At 43.1% G+C, this 20,176-nt stretch overlaps 1 protein-coding gene across 4 annotated transcripts; it reads left to right on the top strand.

Annotated features, from left to right (window-relative positions):
• Positions 1–1,554: 1,554 nt before the first annotated feature.
• On the top strand, positions 1,555–19,167 carry LOC124066832 (bone morphogenetic protein receptor type-2-like). Of its 4 annotated transcripts, none has more exons than XR_006844647.1 (20): positions 1,556–1,828; positions 2,414–2,574; positions 5,288–5,476; positions 5,556–5,765; positions 6,677–6,784; positions 6,889–6,983; positions 7,403–7,636; positions 8,801–8,915; positions 9,739–9,899; positions 9,980–10,127; positions 10,444–10,580; positions 11,107–11,243; positions 12,201–12,393; positions 12,468–12,561; positions 12,691–12,770; positions 12,872–12,994; positions 13,464–13,670; positions 13,950–14,817; positions 16,460–17,850; positions 17,952–19,167. XR_006844647.1 is itself a non-coding variant. In XM_046403616.1 (20 exons), the coding sequence occupies exons 2-19, from the start codon at positions 2,508–2,510 to the stop codon at positions 16,780–16,782; spliced, it is 3,489 nt and encodes a 1,162-aa protein (XP_046259572.1). In that variant the 5' UTR covers positions 1,556–1,828; positions 2,414–2,507; the 3' UTR covers positions 16,783–16,819; positions 17,671–19,167. The 4 variants fall into 4 exon arrangements, 3 of the variants coding, with proteins under 3 accessions (XP_046259573.1, XP_046259572.1, XP_046259570.1); XM_046403616.1 differs by having other exon boundaries at positions 16,460–16,819; positions 17,671–19,167; XM_046403617.1 differs by having other exon boundaries at positions 1,555–1,828; positions 13,560–13,670; positions 16,460–19,167.
• Positions 19,168–20,176: the final 1,009 nt, after the last annotated feature.

Genomic DNA, 20,176 nt, shown 5'->3' with positions numbered 1-20,176 from the left:
TCAGGAGTTAACTCTGCATAGAGTTTTTCTCACATCAGATGGGCCTCTGGCATCTGGCCTGGCGTTAGCAGCAAAGCAAGGTCATGAAGCTTCTCCAGCAGATCCTCATGCAGGTGCATTTAGCGTGATGTCTGTGGTGTATCAGTGCCTGGCAGTTGTAGGCATGGAAACCAGCCCTGTTGACATCCACACACAGTGAGGAAGTTGTGATAACAACAATAAAAACAGCACCATTTCATGTCCATATTGGCTGCTGCGCGCTATTGCCGCATTGCCATCATTTTGTCTACAACAATCAGTTTTCACCTCATTGAGACTCACATGGACTCATTAAGACTTTAATCATTTTTAATTTTTTGATGATAAACAATTAACTTTAAAGATGGTGAAAGCTAAACCTGATTCACTTCAGAAGGACTTCATATGTGGATAAAATACAACTGTACTCCAGCAGTCGTGGATCAGCGGTTAGGGTGTCGGACCCGTAACCGGTGGATCGCTGGTTCGATTCCCCGTCCCGGTGTCCATGGCTGAGGTACCCTTGAGCAAGGTACCTAACCCCCACTGCTCCCCGGGCGCTGCACGCGGTCGCCCACTGCCCCGGGTTTGCTGTGTGTGTGTGTGTGTGCACGTCACTTGGGTGGGTTAAATGCAGAGAACAAATTTCGTTGGAGTGAGTTCCCTCCAATGACAAAATATGTCACTTTAACTTTAAGACTTTAATCTTTCATCATGACAGCATTGGACAGACAAAATGTCTGAATGAAGTGACCAGCGGGGGGCGCTCTCAGCTACAGTGTAACTAAGAAGCGGATGGGTTTCTTTGGGCTTTCTGATGCTCAGTGATTGGTTCCTTGCTTCCCTCTGCAGGCCATCAGCTAAACTCTGGCTTCCCTTCACCACACTGAGCTGCTGTCTGACAGCTCAGATCCAGGCCTCCAGGCTACTGTCCAACAACAGTCAAAGAGAAGACATCAGGACAGAAAATACATCTTCTGCTTTTCTGAAACTTCACCTGGATACAAGCTTTGTGTCCATGGACACTTCAGACTGGAGGACACAAAATGACTTCAAGTACTCAGTCTTTCAATCTTTCTGTTTCTGTCTCTCTCTGTGTGTGTCTCTGTCTCACTGTCTGTCTGTCAATCAATCAATCAAAAGGGGCTTTATTGGCAGGGTAATGTGCATCTTACATTGCCAAAGCATACATATAGCAACACTTATTTACACATTATATACAATATGTACAATATCTGTATAAACACACCTATTCACTCTGTCTAAAAGAGGCATCCATAGTGTGGGTAAATACAGAAAAAGAGACTGGCTGTCTCGGTCTCTGTTTTGTCAAGGCAGCCAGACACAAGAGTGGAGGTGGAGTACATTTTTAAGTTCAAAATAAAACAGCAGCTTTTTAGTTTATTATGGATTCACTGTTACAGACGGACTGCTTTTATAATATAATATATAATGAATACCATAAGAATAAAAATCTAGAGGTCACAACGGTGACAGAAGAAGGAAGGACGAGGACCGATGTAGCCGCCAACTGTCCAGGCTTTTATTTTGACAGTGTGATCCGGAAGCTGGATGTGCCGGAGTCTGGATGGACAGTCTGGATGTGACCGCAGAGAGTCGATACGCAGCTTCATTTCTGCGGATTTACTGATTGAAGCCTACAGCTGGACTCGATCCGATCCTGAGGAGGAGAGTCCCGACTTGATTGAACCGAACCGAACTGAGCCGAGCTTAGCCGAACCCGGAGCACAAACGGCGGCTTCAGGCGGCTTCACCTCCTTCTGCCGAGCCGGCCGGAGTCACCTCCCCAGTAAGAACGGTTTTTATTACTCATACACACAGAATCAGTCACCGTAGACACGGTAACGGTGTGTGTGCGTGTGCGTGCGTGTGCGTGCGTGCCACTCCCTTCCATCTTCAGCTGTCTGACGCTGCCGGTAAATTTACGGCAAACAGCACAGGTGATCAATAACATTCGATCTGTTTCAGACGTTTGTGTGTGTGTGTGTGTGTGTGTGTGTGTGTGTGTGGTGTATGTGTGTGTGTGTGGGGGGGCTCAAGGTCAAGGAAATATGAATATGATCATACACAGCGAGGTCAACTGATAAATAGAAGATATTGACTGATTATTGGTTTGATGCTTTCATATTTGCATGCATTAGGTTCGGTGTTACCAGGTCACTAACAATATTATAATGTTACACCACACTGCTGTGTGTTATAACCTCATAGCTAGGTGTTATAAGTGCTGTGTACTATAACCTGAAAATCAGTCTGTCATTTAAAATGTGTCTCACTGGTGGCTTGATGGGAACATTATAAAATGTAAATGTAAATGAATGTAAAAAGTGTTTTTTAAAAGCTAAAGTGTTGCTTGTTTTGTTTGTTTCTTCAGGGGAGGCGATGCTTGGCGTGATCTCCTTCGGGAGAATCTAACCCAGGATCAGTGATGCTGGCCTGAGGACTCGAACCTGTGAGGTGGATCCAACATGGCTGCTGCGTGTGGAGCTTCAGTAACAGTGTGTCTGAGTGTCCTGCTGCTGCCTACTGTGACCGGTCAGTTCTTATCTCATTGCATCAAACTGTTAACATCGCTTCCTCAAAGACCCAACTTAGTGTGTTCCCACTAAAGCATCTGATGGTGATCTTCTTCATGTACGTGTTCAAGCTCAGTTTTCCAAAAATATTGAATAAGATTGGTTGCTACTATGCAAGCCAAGTTTACCGAAACACCAACCAAACATTTTTTTTATCGCATGGTGGTGCAGCCATTCGCACTGGCGCCTCACAGCAAGAGGGTTCCTGCCGTGTGGAGTTTGCATGTTCTCCCTGGGTCCTCCAGCTTCCTCCCACAATCCCTGAAACACGTACATTAGGTTAACTGGCTGCTCTTCATTGCCCTGAGGTGTGCATGTGTGGTTGTCTGTCTTTAAATTGTGCCCTGTGATTGACTGGTGACCAGTCCAGGGTGAACCCGCCGCTCGCCCGTAGTCAGCTGGGATAGGCTCCAGAGCCCCATGACCCTGACAGATAAGCGGTATAGAAAATGGATGGATGGATAGATTTTAAGTGGATTTTTGCTCTTTAAAATCTCAGGCCTAACAGATGGCACTCTGTGTTTGTGCATGTACCCATGTAAACATGTTTTAATAGAATTAAACTCGCTGTAATCACTCAGCTGAGCCTGACACATTCAGTTAAAACTCATTCAGCCCCACAACACAAGTCCGTTTGTGTTAGTGGATCATCAACCCTCCTCAGGGACACACGGACTCCCAGTGCTGGCGTTAACAGAGCAGAACTACCTCTGTTCCCATCATGCACTGGTATCATCATCTCTGTGGCCTTACAGCTGATAATCCCGTTTGCTCTCTCAATAAATTGTTTCTGTAATTAACTCATGACGCACACACAGCCTCACATCCTCTCACAGACACACACACACACACACAGTCGTCAGCCAGTCTGTGGCAGCTTTTGTGTTATGGTTGTGATGTGGTTGATAAGATGCAGACACACACACTCCACTTCCCTCTCATTGTGTGTGTGTGTGTGTGTGTGTGCGTGTGCAGTAGACTAAACACTAAGACTTCTCCAGGCTCCGACTCAGTCTGGACGGGGGGGTCACTCAAATTCCTGTGAGGTGACGGCAGCTCTTCGTGAATCCTTCAGTCCGAACACAAAGTCCTGCCTCAGTGGTTTCAAAATGCAGGTTTACTAAACATGAAAACATAAGGCCTGAATCTCAGCTTGTGAAGACTTTCTTCTGTCCAACCAGGAGACAGCAGAGCAGACACATAGAGAGCCTGACAGTCGCTGCTGCTTAGCTCTCCATCTCTGTCCACACTGGACATGTTCTTAATTTGGTGTTGTTACCCTTTAATGCCATCTCACTGTGCTTTCCAGGCTAGTCTGAAGATGATAGGTATGTTTAAACAGCAGCTGATGAGACGAAGTGGTGTGTAGCCTACACCTGGTGCAGATCACACACACACACTGCTGTTAGAGTGTTACGGCAACTTTAATACACCTGACACTGTTTTGTGTTTTGTTGTTCTTCAAACCAAAATGTGGGTCAAGCAGCTGCTTTTGAACATGAAGCTTCACGTATCTTAAAATATTTAAATTAAAGCGACTGGTTTATACAAAGTTCAAAAAAAGATCAGTGAAACAATAGACGAAGCCAGCATAGCTTATCAGATGTGTGTCACCCTCCAGTTTCAGTCCAGGCAGGAGGACATCATGCTAAGAAAACCAGTTTTATAACTGACTGCTAGCATGTTAGCTATCTCAAATAGTATTTCCATTGCCCTCGGTAACTCTTAACCGCATGAAACAATGAACAAAATCTCAATTCAACACAGATAAGAAGACCAAAGCTATGCAGTGACTGACCAGTTAGTATGTTAGCAGTTAGCTCACCACCTCTTTAATGTAAAACTTGTCCATGTCATTTCCTGTCCAGATCAGGGTTCAAGAGTAGAGTTTATTCTCAGAACAAACCAAACAATCAGTGGTTTCCTGGAGAAAATAATCAGCAGGTGACTCATCAGCTGCAGTCAATATGAGCTCCAACAGGAAACTCCTGCAGGAGTCACAGTTAGCTGATCTGAGGTCAGACAGAACAGCAAAGGGGACACTTCACTGCATACTGAGTACTTCTACTTTAAGTACATTTTCATGATTACACTTAGATACTTTTTCTGAAGTAACATTTTCAATGCAACACTTTGATTTGTAATAGTATATTACTAGGATATTAGTATAGTGTGGTCTATGGTATTAGTACTTTTACTGAAGTAACATACTGTAACATGTGAATCTGATAAGATATTTGAGGTCCATTTTCAGTCCTTGAGTTGCAGCCATGTTGAGGACAGTTTAATGCAGTCGCTGATACGTACAGTTACCCGGAGGTAAAACTTCCAGCGGCTGAGGGACACGCAGTTATGAGATGAGATGTTGGGACATTGGACTAATGGAGCTGTGAACCCCCCGATGCGAGGCAACACTCCCGTAGTGTCACTCTGCTGTCGTTATGTGTGGCTGTCGGAGGCAGTCAGGCTGCTGCGTGTGCTGACTTTACCTCAGGAGGAAAAGCACATTCATAAATGTCTGAACATTTAACAACCACTGACCACAGAGTCCTACCATCAGTGTCCACCGTGAAGTTAATGTAATCATGATGTTCAGGTGTGGTTTGACTCTGAACAGACTACAGACGTACAGTCCTCAGTCTGACCTCAGTCTGTATGAAACCTCTCTGTAGGTCTTCAGTTGGAGGACATACAGTGCGCCTTCTCTGACCAGCTGCAGGGGGCGGAGCCTCACAGTGAACTAACCAATGAGCAGCGTGGAGTGGTGCAAGAAAATGGCACAGTTCGCTGCAGCCATGGCTCCCGCTGCTATGGATTGTGGGAGAAGAGGCCAGATGGCGAAATACACCTGGTCAAGCAAGGTGAGATACACACACCTGCACACAGACCCATGGTTTGAATCTGAACGTCGGGCTCAGACTGTCCTCTTTTCGCTTCCAGGTTGCTGGACTCATGTTGGTGACCAGCAGGAGTGTCGTGGTCACCATTGCCTGATAGCAGCAACGCCCTCTCAGAACCAGAACAGCAGCTATAGATTCTGCTGCTGCAACCAAGACTTCTGCAACACCAACTTCACTGAGGCCCCACCCACCGACGACACCCCCGCTCTCAGGCTGGTGAAGACAGACGGTTGGGAAGGCAGACAGACAAGTGAGCGGGTCACTCTGTACAGACCAATCACATGTCTTGTAATGGTTGTTGTGGGGCAGAAAATCCCCGGTATTTTCTCCAGACTTTCAGTGGTCGTATTGTTCATGAAGTGCAGTGGTTGAATCAGAATCAGAATCGTTTTTATTGCCATTGTAAGTGAAGAGGTTTCACATTACTGGCAATTTGACTTGGTGAATGTAACTAAGTTCACCTGTCCTGCGCTTCAGGTACTTTACTTGAATATTTCCATTTTATGTGTCTTTATACTTGTACTCCATTACACGAGGGAGCCCTTGTGGAGATCTCTAATAGACAGCAGACACTGGAGTGTTAAGTCTGAGTACAAAGATTCAGGTTCACTCAATCAGGAAATTGTTCTCCACCTTCACACCTGAAAATTTGAGTTCCACCGTGGTGTCCTTCAGGGCTCCATCCATAATCCACTGTTGTTCTCAGTACGCGCACTTCTTCCTAACCACATCCTTTGGTGTTTCCATCACAGTAATGACAAAGAAATAAAGGCCCCACTCCAGTCCACTGACTCCGGCTTAGACGATCGCTTTGCCTGTTTTAGAGAAATGAATTGTTAAATGAGCCAAACTTTTTTAAAACTGTTTGCTGATTAAACTGGCTCAACACATTATGGCAGTCTGTTTCACAGAAAAAAATTTAGTGGTATAAATTTGGTTTAAAATATAAAGCAGGCTGTCTGTTCTGAGGGTCGATTATTGGCTCCTGTTGTTTTGCATCAGGTTAGCACTCGTTTTATTTTATGCTGGAACTGTGAACATTACCTGACCAGGTTGCCGTGGCAATCCATCCAGATAACACTAACACCTCACTCTGTCTCTGTACTACAGCCTTCTGATCTAAGCTTCCTCCACCTTAACAATGATATCATCATCCCACAGCTCACCCGCTGCTGCGACGGGAGGAGACAGCACTCATCGCCCTGGTAACTGTTGCCGTAGCAGCCATTGTCATCATAGCGTTGTTCCTAGGATACCGCATGATAAGAGGTGCTCTCTCACGCACACACACAATGAGAACATGTGATTAATAATGATACAAATAATTATTAATACAAGTGTGTGTGCATGTGTGTGTGTGTGTGTGTATTCAGGGAAGAAAAAGAAACACAGTCTGTCTGCTGTGGATGTGATGGAGGCAGCAAATGCAGATGGCGCTCTTGACCTGGATAAGCTGAAACTAATGGAGGTAAACACACACACACACACACACACACACACACACGTGTTTCATTTTTTTGGTGTCCACATTGATTTTAGCTCGCTGGACACTGGAAAGATACCTGAAATCTGATTGTTGTAAATCATTTGGAGGTGGTTTGAAATTAATCTGAATGTGTTAGCATGTCTTTTGTCATACTTGTCACTATGACAACAATTAATCCTGATCAGCTGCTGATGTCTGGACACAAAGTGCACATTTGCTTGCCCGTGTGGCCAATCGCCTTCGCAGGTTCACTTTTTAATTTTGGACCTTTGTTGATCTATAGTAAAGTGTGCTGGGGGGGGCATTGGCCCAATGAGCCCACAGACAGAACATAGTGATGAGTTCCTATAAATATTTAAAACTACATCTGTCTCTAACGATGCTTTCCTTCCTCCTGGCAGTTGATTGGTCGGGGTCGTTATGGCACAGTGTTTCGTGGCTGTCTTAACGAGCGCTGCGTGGCAGTCAAACTCTTCAGCTCGGCCAACCGGCAGAACTACATCAATGAGCGCTCCATCTACTGCCTGCCTCTGCTGCAGCCCCACGACAACATTGCCCACTTCCTGACTGCAGATGAGAGAACGACCGCCGATGGACGACCAGAGTTCCTGATCCTCATGGAGTTCTATCCACATGTGAGAGGCTGAACTAAGCAACCCGTTAGCATGAGCATGAGTTAACTGATGAATCGTCATTTCAGTTCACTCCACGATTCAGTTGTGATCTGTGTTTGCTGGTAGTGTGGTGATCTTGTGGCTGATGTATATGTCCTGTCAATGATATGTTTGTTATTAGCAAGAAACAGTCCAGTAAAGCCAGAAGTACTTCATGTTTAAACTGGCTGCATATCTTTAGTGCTGTCCAGTCCCATCAACTATGTAAACAGGAAGTCACTGTTGCAGCACAAGTTAGTATGAGGCTCAAAATATGTTAAAGGAATTACTTTTTCTGTCTGCAGATGTGGACTATCAGCGTTTTTCCACAGTTTGGATTTTCATACCATTTATAATGATGTTGAGTGTTGAGTGAGTGCAAAAAGCCAACTGAAAAAAACTTCATACATAAACAATCAGCATGTTGTTGTTTATACTGTGGCTGTAATGACCTCTGACAGCCTTAGACCTCAGCATGGTCACACATTCAGCTGTCTGTTGGCTCTCTGACTCTCCATTAGACTGTTACTGTGCAGCAGGATGGCGCCTTCATGCCTACTTCCTGTCTAAAGCCACTGACCACACACACACAGACAAACGCACTGTGTGAAGTCTGGTCAATTGGTTTACATTCCTCTGTAGCAGTTAGATAATAATTATTGATTTTACTGTCTCTCTCTCACACACAAACACACACATACATATCTATAAATATAGATATAGATATAGATATAGAGAGTGGGGGCACACTAACAGAGTACTGGAACTATAATATCATATAATAATGATACGGTAATACAGTTGGTAATGTTGTATGTTGTAATCTGTTTTACTGCTTTGAATGTTCTCTTCTGTTTTTTTTTTCATTTTTATTTTTTGGACTGCTACACAATTTCCCATTTCAGACAAGTCTAGTATTAGTATTTATTTCATGCTTGATCTTTACCTTTGTTTCTTTTTAATATCCCACCTTTTATCTGTTTTTACTAATACTGTTAGTATTTAATTATTGATTAGGCTTATTTTACTCCTATTTTTTCTGCATTTTTTATTATCATTAATATTGTTCTGAACAGACACAGGTGTGACTTCAGGTGTGCTCTCCTTGTCGAGTTCAGGTTGAGTCTTTTTCTCTGTGTGTCTCAGGGCAGCCTGTCTCAGTACCTGTCTGTCCACACAGTGGACTTTTCCACCTGCTGCAGGATGACTCACGGTGTCACCAGAGGACTTGCCTTCCTGCACTCCGAACTGTACAGAGGAGGTACCACCATTATTATTACTGTTATTATTATTATTATTGTGATTTCATCTGTCTGTCTTAAATTCATAAATGTTGGAAAGTTTGATGATGTATGCTGACACTGAGCAGCTGCCTTTTTATCTCAGTGCAGAGTCTGACAGTACAGGTTAATCTGATGGCTCCCCCTGGTGGTGACTCAGAGGAATTGAGTCTTTTCTCTGAAGAGCTGGCAATAATCTGGTTGCTGTGAATATGCTGCCATCAGATCATCCACCACTGAAACTCTGTCACTGCAGCTGATTGCTATTTATCTCCGTTTTCTATTTGACCTCAGCAGCTGTAGGCAGAGAATTGTTCTTTATTTCTGTTATCTGTTTTACAACCCCAGAATGAACATTTACCTCATGATTCATCCAGAATATAAGAAAACGATAGGTCGTTTTCTCTTAAGCAGCATAAATGTTTGGTTTCCTCTGTAGTGAGATATAATCACTGAAACAGGAGGAAGATGATAACGTAAATATCTTCTTATCTGGGGAAGACAACCTTTTGTTTTCTAATATAAGAAAATGTTCTTCAAATGGAACGTACAGAAGTCTGGATTTGTACTTCAGTTTAAATTTTCATTTTGGTTTTTATTTCCTTCTCCTTCTTGATATCATCCATTTACTGAGGTGAGTTTTACAATCTCTGATTGAGGACGTTTCATGTTGACTTAACTTTTTCCTGTTTCTTTTTAATTTATGTAAGGAAGAAACACTAAAGGAATAAAACTGACAGATGATTCCATGATGAGGATTGTGTATGAATGATCCAGACTGGTGTCTCCTCTGTCTCCACTCAGACTGGTACAAACCAGCAGTGGCCCACAGAGATGTGTCCAGCAGGAACGTTTTGGTCCGAGCTGATCTGTCCTGCGTCCTCGCCGACTTCGGTCTGTCCATGAGACTGACAGGGAGCCATCCCTGTTGCCCTGGAGACAACGACACCATGGCCATATCAGAGGTCAGGTCATGTGACTGCAGCAGGTGAAAAGGTGATGATGATGATGATGATGGGGCAAAAATATTTGTGCGTGTTTGCAGGTGGGGACGGTGAGGTACATGGCTCCAGAGGTTCTGGGTGGAGCTGTGAACCTCAGGGACTGTGAGTCGGCATTGAAGCAGGTAGACGTTTACGCTCTGGGTCTGCTCTACTGGGAGAGCTTCAGGAGGTGCTCACACCTGTTCCCAGGTCAGACAACATACACATGCAACCAACATGACCGACACAGGGCCACGCAGCTACTATTGCTTACAGAGAGAACATATGTGAGGTCAAATCACAATGAGTTTTATCAAGTGAAGTACAATACAGCAGTCTGAAAATATTGTGGTACATGTAAAAGTTAAGCATTTAAAATGTGAAGTAAAACTACAGAGGTATTATTACGATTGGCCAAGTACGCGTGTACGTATGTGAACATGTGTGAAAAGTTAGTGCAATACTGTCAGAAGGAACAAACCTTTATTTAGGTGATATCAAGTGTGTCTGATGTGTGTGTGCTTAGGTGAAGCAGTACCAGAGTACCAGCTGGCTTTCCAGGTGGAGCTTGGGAATCATCCAAGCTTCGAGGAGATGCAGATCCTTGTCGCCAGAGAGAAATTCAGACCCAGATTCCCTGAAGCCTGGAAGGATAACAGCCTGGTTAGGGTTGCTGCTCTCACGTGTCATTAAACTTTCAACTCTAACACACACTGTTAGCCTGCCAAGTAGCATCTGACGCTTGCTGATGATGTTTTTAACCCTCAACTCAGGAGTCTGCCAAATAAAATCTTGACAAATCCACATCAATGCTCAACCACAACAAACTTCCTAACAAACATATTGATGCTGTGGAAAATCTTTCCCATCAGGTTGTCTCTCAGTCCCTGTTTGCTCCGGCAAACCAGCAGTGACCTGAAACCTCAAGCCACAAAAAAATTTTGACATGGCCCGACAAGCCTAATTCAGGGCATAAAGGTTCCCCTAGAATGTTTGTTTAGCCAACATTTATCCATCAGTGTTTGGTGGTTTTATTGTAATACAATGTATAAAGAAAATTATAATAGATGCTAATTTTTCTGAAAGAAAGTGCTGCAAGTTGAATCATTCGGGCTGCTGTATAGTAAATAGTACATGACGCAGTTATGACAGTAATAGTTACTGACTTTGTTTATCTTTGTGTTTTTAGGCATTGCGTTCTCTGAAGGAGACAATGGAGGACTGCTGGGATCAGGACGCTGAGGCTCGACTCACAGCTCAGTGTGCTGAAGAGAGACTGTCTGAACTGGCACTGCTGAGTCCACACACTGCAATGCACAACCACAGGTATACAGACACACTGCAATACACATCCACAGGTATACACACAGTAAACAAAGGACTATATATTAAGATAAGATAAGAACTTTATTGATCCCGCAGGAAATTGTTGTGCCAGGGTTCCAATACAAAGAGGCAAACAAAAGTAGCAAGTAATCACACAAAATATAAAATAACAGAGTAATATAAAAATAACTGAGTACTGAGTATATACGTGACATAGATAATGTTGTTTTTGATAGGGTTATGGGGGGTACTCATCTTCCTGAAGTCCACCCTCAGCTCTTTAGTTTTCCCTATGTTGAGCTGCAGGTGGTTCTGTCCACACCACTCCACGAAGCTGTCCACCACACCTCAGTGTTCAGCTTCCTGGTCACCGGTGATGCAGCTCACAATGGCAGAGTCATCCGAAAACTTCTCCAGATGGCAGGATTGTGAGCTGTACCTGAAATCAGAGGTGTACAGTGTGAACAGAAAATGTGCTGTAAAACATCACACAGCTGGGCCGCACATCCTTTCAGGAGTTTGGGGCTCAAGCCATCTGGGCCTGCAGACTTGCTTGGACGTAGGCGGCTGAGCTCCATCCGCACAGCATCCCTGCTGATGGTGATAAGGGGCTCTGACCTGTTGGGGAAAGACAAAGGCATTGGAGGGGGAGAGGTGTTAAGAGGGAGGAATTGAGGCTGAAGTTCATGTTGGTGAGGAGGAGTGCGGGAGTAGTTAAGGAGGTGTGATGACTCCTGGAGAGGTGTTGATGTGGGTGAGGGGTGGGAAGTATCCACAACATCAAACCTGTTGAAGAACAGGTTTAACTCGTTGGCCACTTGTTGGTCTCCTCCCATCTTTGTTCCTTGACCAGTGATGCATCTCATCCCATTCCACACCTCCCTGGTGTTGTTTTGGGCAAGTTTGCTCTCCGACTTCCTCCTATATTGCCTCTTTCTCTGTCTCTGTCTCTTTCAGGAACCTGTCTCACAGCTGTTCACCTCTTCAGGTTGGCCCTACCTTCTCCTACACTGAAGATTTGGAGGGGGGCATGGTGAAGAATCTTCAGGCAGACAGCAACCCAGCATCAGCCGTCAAGACAGCTATGTGTGGAATTAAAGGTGCTGAAAAGAACAGAAACTCCATTAACTACGAGCGGCAGCAGGCACAGGTATAAGGTCAAAGAGTCAGACATTATAAACAGTTTCTTTCTGATATTTATTCCTCTCTCGATCTGTCTACCAGAGTCAGGCTCGCTCGTCTGGTTCAAACAACAGTGTGTCGACCATCACTGCCCAGACAACTACCAGCGTTCTCTGCAGCATTTCTGAACACACCAGTAAGTCCATTTTAGTGAAGCATCAGAAAAAGCCAACGTGGACAGATATACATTTGACATTTGACATACATGTGAATTTCTGTGAGTGTGTCCTCAGGAAGTGCTGTAACTATCCCTGCTGTCCTCCAGGTGGCGCTGTGCCCAGTGTCCCAGTGTGCCTGCAGCTCACAGAAGAAGACCTGGAGGCCACTAAACTTGACCCTAAGGAGGTCTTTACTTTTAATTTTTTTATATATTTTTTCAGTTTCATACACTGAAACAACTTCACTACACTGTTAATAAACATGTCAACATGTTTCTGTCTGCACAGGTTGACAAGAACTTGAGGGAAAGTTCTGGCGAAAACTTGATAGAACTTTCACAGAAACAGTTTGGTTCGACAGAGCACCAAACTACTAACCTGCTGTACCATCATATACTACAACCTACTGAGGTACTAGTACTGTTACACTGATGAGGTATTACTGATCCTGACTACACTACTACTACACTCAAATTTCAAGCTATTAAGCAAATTTTTTTTTTTTACATACACCAATATTCTTCTTTGCATTTAACCCATCGCTAGTTGAATGCACATAATATAACACACTACATGCAGTGAACACACACAGGAGCAGTGGGCTGCCATGTCAGGTGCCCGGGGAGCAGTTGGTGAGTTAGGTGCCTTGCACATCAGCCATTACCACTGTACTTGGATAGCATTGATTATTCACTACTCCCCTAGCCCAGGTTTTTTCCTGCCGGTCCAGGGAATCGAACCAGTGACCCTTTGGTCACAAGCTGCTTCCCCAACCTCTGGACCCAAGAGATTCAGCCTTACTAATACCTCATTGAATAGCTAGAGTGGTTGCTTTTGGATGTTTGTAATAACCAGAAATCTGTTTCTGTGGTTCCTCTAGGGGAGTAATTTGGTGTTGAGTCCTCACGGTGAACTGGGAGCTGTTGGTGTGGTTGATAATCCTCCCTCCTCCTCTGTCCTCCTCCTCCCTAAACAGCCAAACCTGCACCAGAGGCCCACCAGCCTCCACCTTCTCCCCAAAACCAAGGAATCCACCTCAGCCTCTTCTCAACTTAAGCTGGGAAAGCTCAAGTCAAACCATAGACAGGTACAGCAGAATCTTATCTGACTAGCTTAGACTATTCCTCCACCCAAAACCTAAATAACTTTCTACTTAACACACTGTCACTTTATATAGATTTTATTGAGTTACAACTGCAGAGTAATGCCAAGCATAAGGTACAGGGTTATTTGTATCAGTTTAGGTTTAGTCAAGAGCTTATCAGCTGATACTGTTCACCAACCATTAGTGTGTAAGTCTCAGGCAGCAGATTAACATAAAATTCTTATTTTATTCATAACACTAATCTAGAACACTATATTTCAGGTGGAAACTGGTGTTGCCAAAATGAACACAGTAACAGTCGCCACAGCTGTAGAGCCCCACCTGATAACCACAGTGAATAACACCAGCATCAAAGGCAGTGTTACAACTGGGAACCACATCCACCCAATAATGGTGGTGGCTCATGGTTACAGTGCTGGTGTCCCCACACTGGTGATGAATGGTATTGTAGGCGGAGGCAGAACCAATCCTGCGGGGCCCCAGCTAGAGGAAGAGGATAAACTGAAGAGAGAGATGATCAGTGGAGAGGACAACTGTATCAACCTACTTAACCCCAGCCCTGATGAACATGAACCACTGCTGAGAAACGAGCAGCTGCCTGCCGAAAGCACACCCATTTCTCCTTCTCCACACCATCATCATCTTAAGTCACAACCTTTAAACATCCTGTCGGGGCAAAGCTCAAACTCCAACAACAACAACAACAGAGTATCGTTGGGATCAGATGCAAAGATCCAGGGTTTGAAGGTTGACCCTGAAAGGATGAATGGTTCAGAGGTCAGTTGTGGAGGCAGCATTAACAATATTACATCTGAGTCATGCCTGGCAAGTCAGCAGATCAGTGGATCCCCTTCTCAGTCTCTAAAAGCCTCAGACCCACAAGCTCCAGTCCTAGAAGCTTCAGTGGTGAATCAAAAATCTCCACCTTTAAAGGTTGAAGCCTCAGAAAATGAAACTCCAAAAACTTCAGCTCTGGAATCACGAGATTCAGAAACCACAGATCTTGCTGAAGGTCCAGCCTTAGATCTCAAAATTCCAGGTCTGTTGCAGCCCCAGATGGGACCAGCCAAAGCCAAGAGGCCTGAGCGTCCTTGTTCCCTTGACTTGTCATCATCCGGTATCTCCTCAGGTTAGCAAAGATTAAATGTTTAACTGAACTTATTGTCATTTGACTTTGTGTTACTTTACTTTTTTTGGCAATGTTTCATTTCTTCAGTGGAACATATGGAATCACAGCAGTGAAAATATACTGCTTAAAAAATTTAAATGTTGAACTCCTGGGAAAGACATTCTCTATTACCTCAATAATTTCATAATGATCCTCTCGGTTGTACATACAAGATACAGGTGGTGAAGACTTGCAGTGCCCTAGTGGAAGGTGGTGAGAACAGAGAAGATAGGGAAGAGAGGTTTCGGTCGTTTCAGTGTTCAAGAATTGTTCCTATGGGTTTCAGTTAAGAAAAAAATTGTAACAGGGAAGGGGGTCAGAACCATTAGGAAACAGCCTCCTTGCAGATGTACCTAGATATGTGCAAGATATTACACGAGACAAAAATACTGGCCTGAAAAACTGACAAAGGTCAACTTTCACCACATGGTGAATCTCTTATCTGTAGGAGGACTCCTACTCAGAGATTAGCGCAATGAGGGTGGTATCGCCTGCAAAATTCAGGAGCTTGACAGACTGGTGACTGGAGGTGCAGTTGTTGGTGTATAGCATGATGAGTAAAGGGGGGGGAACACAGCCTTGAGGGGAACTGGTGCTGATGGTCTGAGTGTCAGAGTTGAGTTTTCCCAGCCTTACATGCTGCTTTCTGCCAGACAGGAAGTCTGTGATCCACCTGTAGGTGGAGTCTGGCACAGTCAGCTGGGAAAGCTTGTCCTTCAGCAGAGTTGGGATGATTGTGTTGAAAGCAGAACTAAAGTTCTAGACAGAGCTAAAGTTCTAAACAGGATCCTGGCATAGGTTCCTGGGGAGTGTAGGTACTAGTGGATAAAGTGGAAAGCCATATTCACAGCATTGTCTGCAGACCCATTGGCTCTGTAGGTGAACTGCAGGGGATCCAGGAAGGGGTCTATGAGTGTCTTGAGGTGGGACAAAACAAGGTGTTCAAAAAGCTTCATGACCTCAGAGGTAAGGGTGACAGGGCTGTAATCAGTGTAGTAAGTGTAAGTGCTGTGGTCCTTGGTTTTTTGGGGACAGGGACGATGGTGGAGGTGGTGGTCTTGAAGCAGGCTGGCACGTGCCATGTCCCCAGTGATGTGTTGAAGATGTCAGTGAACACTGGAGACAGCTGATCAGCACAGTACTTCAAGGTGGATGGATTCTGTCTCATTGTCGTTCAAATTTGCTGTAGGTTTGTAGTTTGTTATCTGTCTGAGTCATTGGCTGACAACTGTTGTTGGAGTTTCTCAGTACAGCCATTTAGATTCCCTCACCACATTCTTAAACCTGTACTTTGACTCTATGAATCTGCTCTGTCCCAATTCCTAAATGCTTCCTCCTTCTCCAACCTTAGCTGTCTGAGTTTGGCTGTGAACCAGCACATGGCACCACCTGGTTCACAAGGACACCCAACTTGATTACACTGTCTGACTTTGGCCCCAATACAAAGGAGGGAAAGTACCCTGAAGTTACAATAACAAGTGCACATTTAGGTCTTCAGAAGCAGAACAAACTAAAGCAACATGGTTTTAACACCCCTCACTCATACACATGCAGCAATGAGCACAACCATCCTTCTAATCTTTATCCTCTCCTTTCTTCTCAGATTATGTTGCTCTGACGGAGAATGACACACTGAGTGCTCCAGGGGAAAAAATAAAACGTCGTGTCAAGACTCCATACACCCTGAAAAAATGGCGCCCAGCCTCATGGGTTGTTTCTACGGACACAGCTCTTGACCCGGACTTTGACTTCAACAACAGTGGTAGTAGCAGCAGTCAGACCCATTTCTCTTTTGGTCTTCATAGAGCAGGAAGCATTGGCATTCCCAAAATCAATCAGTCCAAATCCAGCATGGCTGTCTTTTTGGTCGGAGGTGGAGCCACGGCGACCACAACCTCTGAGCCCGATGGAATGACCTGCTTCTGAAGTTGTTTTTTCCACTGCCATAGAAGAGCAGATTCATGTATAACTTTTTTTGTCTTCCTTCTCTTTAGTTGTGGAAAATGAGAATTGTTGTCTGCTGCACAGTTTAGCCTTCCCAGCACAGGAAACAGCCCTCAATAAACATTTAAAAGTTCTTGACTTGTGATATCCAACAGATCAAAAGAGTAATTTGTGAAATTTTAAAACAGAGAGTTGGAGTGTAGTTTTCTTGTCAAATCTGCACATTCTTGATTGAGTCAGACACTGAAAGATTATTGTTGACTGGCCAAGTCCTGTGACAGTTTGACCTTTGACTTTCAGTTTTGTGCGCATGCTCATGATGTCCAAAAACATATGTATGTTTATGACAAGTGTGGGGATTCCCTAACTTGTAGATGATTAGCTCCTGTTGTGACTAATCTTGTGGCTAGTGGATGTGGGACTTGACTTTAAAACATCCTTAAGTCAATTGTGAGGTTAAAGAAAATCATTTCAGGGAGCTATTTGGGCTCCCATTTTGACTCAACTTGTGGTTGTAGAGGTGACTAGTAAGAGTGACCAGAAAAAATTTAGTCAAGTCAGTTGTAAAGTTATTTTTTAAACTACTTTAAATAAAGTTAGTATTAATTTAGAGAACTCGCACATGAAGGAGACAATTAAACTAGAAACAGTGTCATTTGTCTGAAAAATTCTTTGTGGTTTTTGTGTATTTGTACTTTTATATGATTTGAAGAGGTGTTTCTGCCTTGAGCCTTTACCCTAGCTATGCAGTCAGCTCATGATGCCTCCTCCAGATGATAATGTGTTTGGCTCAGATTTATGAACAGACTGACAATATTACTGTTAGAGGATTTTTTATTCTTCTAATTTCCACTTCATTTTATGATGTAGTCTCAACTGCCTTGTGAGGTCTGCTGTGACCACCATGTTAGGGTTGGAAGGATAGAGGAAGTTGAAAAGGAACATTTGGACAGAGAAGAAGAAACGGAGATATAAGCCACGTTCCTGCTGAGCTCATCAAACCATCAGCCTTGTCGCCTGTGTAACCTCGGCCACACACAACTTCCTCAGGTACCTTTACAACAGTGATGAAAGAAATTTTGCTCCCATTAATCTGCAGTCACTTTGTTATATTTGTTTTGTAAATTCAGCCTGCTTTTCCCCTCCACTAGGTTGTAGATGCTGAAAATGAGTAAATCCAAGCAAGTTATGACCTGTGTATGAGACATGCTATTTGAAAAGTGAATAATTGCAATATTTTTGTTCTTATTTACAAAGTCTAAGCATTCAGCCATAGTAGCTGTAGTAGGTCATGTTTTTCATGTCAGAGTTTGGTGCGCTAATTTTTAAACAAAAGAAACGGGAGATGTTGGTGAGATAATGAATCAGAACTAAATAAACTAATTTCTGTCACTGTCTTTATTTGTGCCACATCTGTAAAAGCTTCTTTAAGTGTGCGACTAGAATAAGTTGACTTATTAACATTCAGTTGGCCCAAGCCTTAAGCACTTTAGTTGTTCTTGTTTTGTTGTTGTCCTAAATTTAAAATTCACATTCCCGCAAATCAGCATTAAAAATAAAAGTGTAGTTTTCCTGTTCTATACCTAATCCATCCACAATGTCAACAACATCATAAATATCATCATACTGATCTTATATTGGATTTTAAGATTGCTTCTAAAATATATTTCTGTTTGTATTTCTGTTATTTTTGTATTTTATACTGTTTTTACCGTTTATAGATATGCCAATGTGCACATATGGATGTGCCCTGAGAAATGCTTGTTTTACATGAAGTTTGTGAAGGTGCCATGTGTAATCTAGCCTGTACAAACTACTAGTAGTTGGTACTAGTATACTAGTACCAACATGCTATCTGGCTTCTGGAACCAAGCATGAATCCAGTAAATATGTGAATATTATTCAATCGATTTTGATTATTTCCCACACACAGAATTTAACCCTGGTTGTTAGCTATCTTTGGTTTAGATAGTCATGGTTTAGATAGCTCTGGTGTCTCAGCCCTTTAAAGTCATTTACTGTGGATAATTGCTGTCATGTGTATCTCTGTGTCATCTAATACTGCATTTAGTCTCTTGCATGAAATATCACACCACTAAAATGTTACATTATTTCTGATGTCTTTTTATCTATCAGAAGCTCATAAACTATAGATCAGTTTCTTTTTTTACTCTGCCTGATGATATCCAAGTTATTTTTGACAGTACAGATGCAGTATGGATGCAGGATGGACAGTCTCTGCTACAGCCAGTGTTGTATATTGTAGATAAAACACATATTTAATATATAACTCAAATTGAACTGCTGTACCCTTCTGGTTCTTCCCCTGTCTGTTGTCTTGAATATATTGTCTATTTTTTTTTGGTTTTCTGTGTGTATTTATGTATGATAGTTTCAACTTTCCAGTAGTGTAAATATTCTGCACACATTATTGCACGTTGTACTTTCACATTTACCACTGATGTATACTATTAGTGTTGTATTCTCCTAGCTAAGATAACAACCCTGTTAACAAACATAACTCACACAAAGCATGTTACAACCCTGCAGATTATAAATCAGGCAGAGCTTCTTCGCAACATGTTGCTAATCCACGTCAAGGATAAAAATATCACAAGCTTATGTTCATCATTGAATAAAGTGCAAAACATGAAGTGTGTCAGAGTGTTTTATTTATATACAACTGGTTTTCTGCTGCATCATCTGGTGTAATACTTTCTAATTTACTCTAAATTGAAAAGAGTATTTTTTTGTGGTGGTTGTAGCAGTCATAGTATAGATAATAACAACAGTTTTAGGTAAAATTGTGGGGATGTTAGACTGAGGTAATAAAATATTGCTGAATGAATGAATGAATTCCCTACCTAGCACTAGTTTCTCAACTCTCTAACAAGTAACAGATAACAATTAGGGAAAAAAAAATTTTTTTAAGAAAATGTATGCATAAGACAACTAAGGGCACAATAACTTAGACAACAGTAAATGTAGACAAGTAGACATTAGACAATAGTGCAAATTCACAAATAAACAGCAGCACAAGATGTGGTGGTAGTACCATGTGTCACAGTGCAGATATGAGTGTGCAAACATAGCAGAGTTTATGTGCAAGGGGTTTCTATGAGAAGTTGTGTGCAAGAGACGTGCAAAGAGTGCAGAGCTGCAGAAGCTGAGGTGGTTCTGTTTAGTGCATTTATGTGCAGGTGGCTGAAACTGTAGAGCCGGGGCAGGGGGCCAGAGGGGGGGCAGGGGGTGCTAAACCAGCCCTAACTATAAGATTTATCAAAGAGGAAGGTTTTAAGTCTACTCTTAATTGACCAAAACCGGAAGATGGTTCCATAGGAAGGGAGTCTGAGAACTAAAGGCCCTGGTTCCCGAT

The sequence above is a fragment of the Scatophagus argus genome, chromosome 11 (genome assembly GCF_020382885.2).
Source record: "Scatophagus argus isolate fScaArg1 chromosome 11, fScaArg1.pri, whole genome shotgun sequence".
Classification (NCBI taxonomy): domain Eukaryota; kingdom Metazoa; phylum Chordata; class Actinopteri; family Scatophagidae; genus Scatophagus; species Scatophagus argus.
This window is presented reverse-complemented; position numbering and strand designations above follow the sequence as displayed.

Coding starts and splice junctions, on each gene's coding strand:
- LOC124066832 (XM_046403616.1), top strand. CDS start 2,508: ATGGCTGCTGCGTGTGGAGCTTCAGTAACAGTGTGTCTGAGTGTCCTG. Junction 6,984..7,402: donor ATAAGCTGAAACTAATGGAG/GTAAACACACAC, acceptor TCCTCCTGGCAG/TTGATTGGTCGGGGTCGTTA. Junction 12,995..13,463: donor ATATACTACAACCTACTGAG/GTACTAGTACTG, acceptor TGGTTCCTCTAG/GGGAGTAATTTGGTGTTGAG.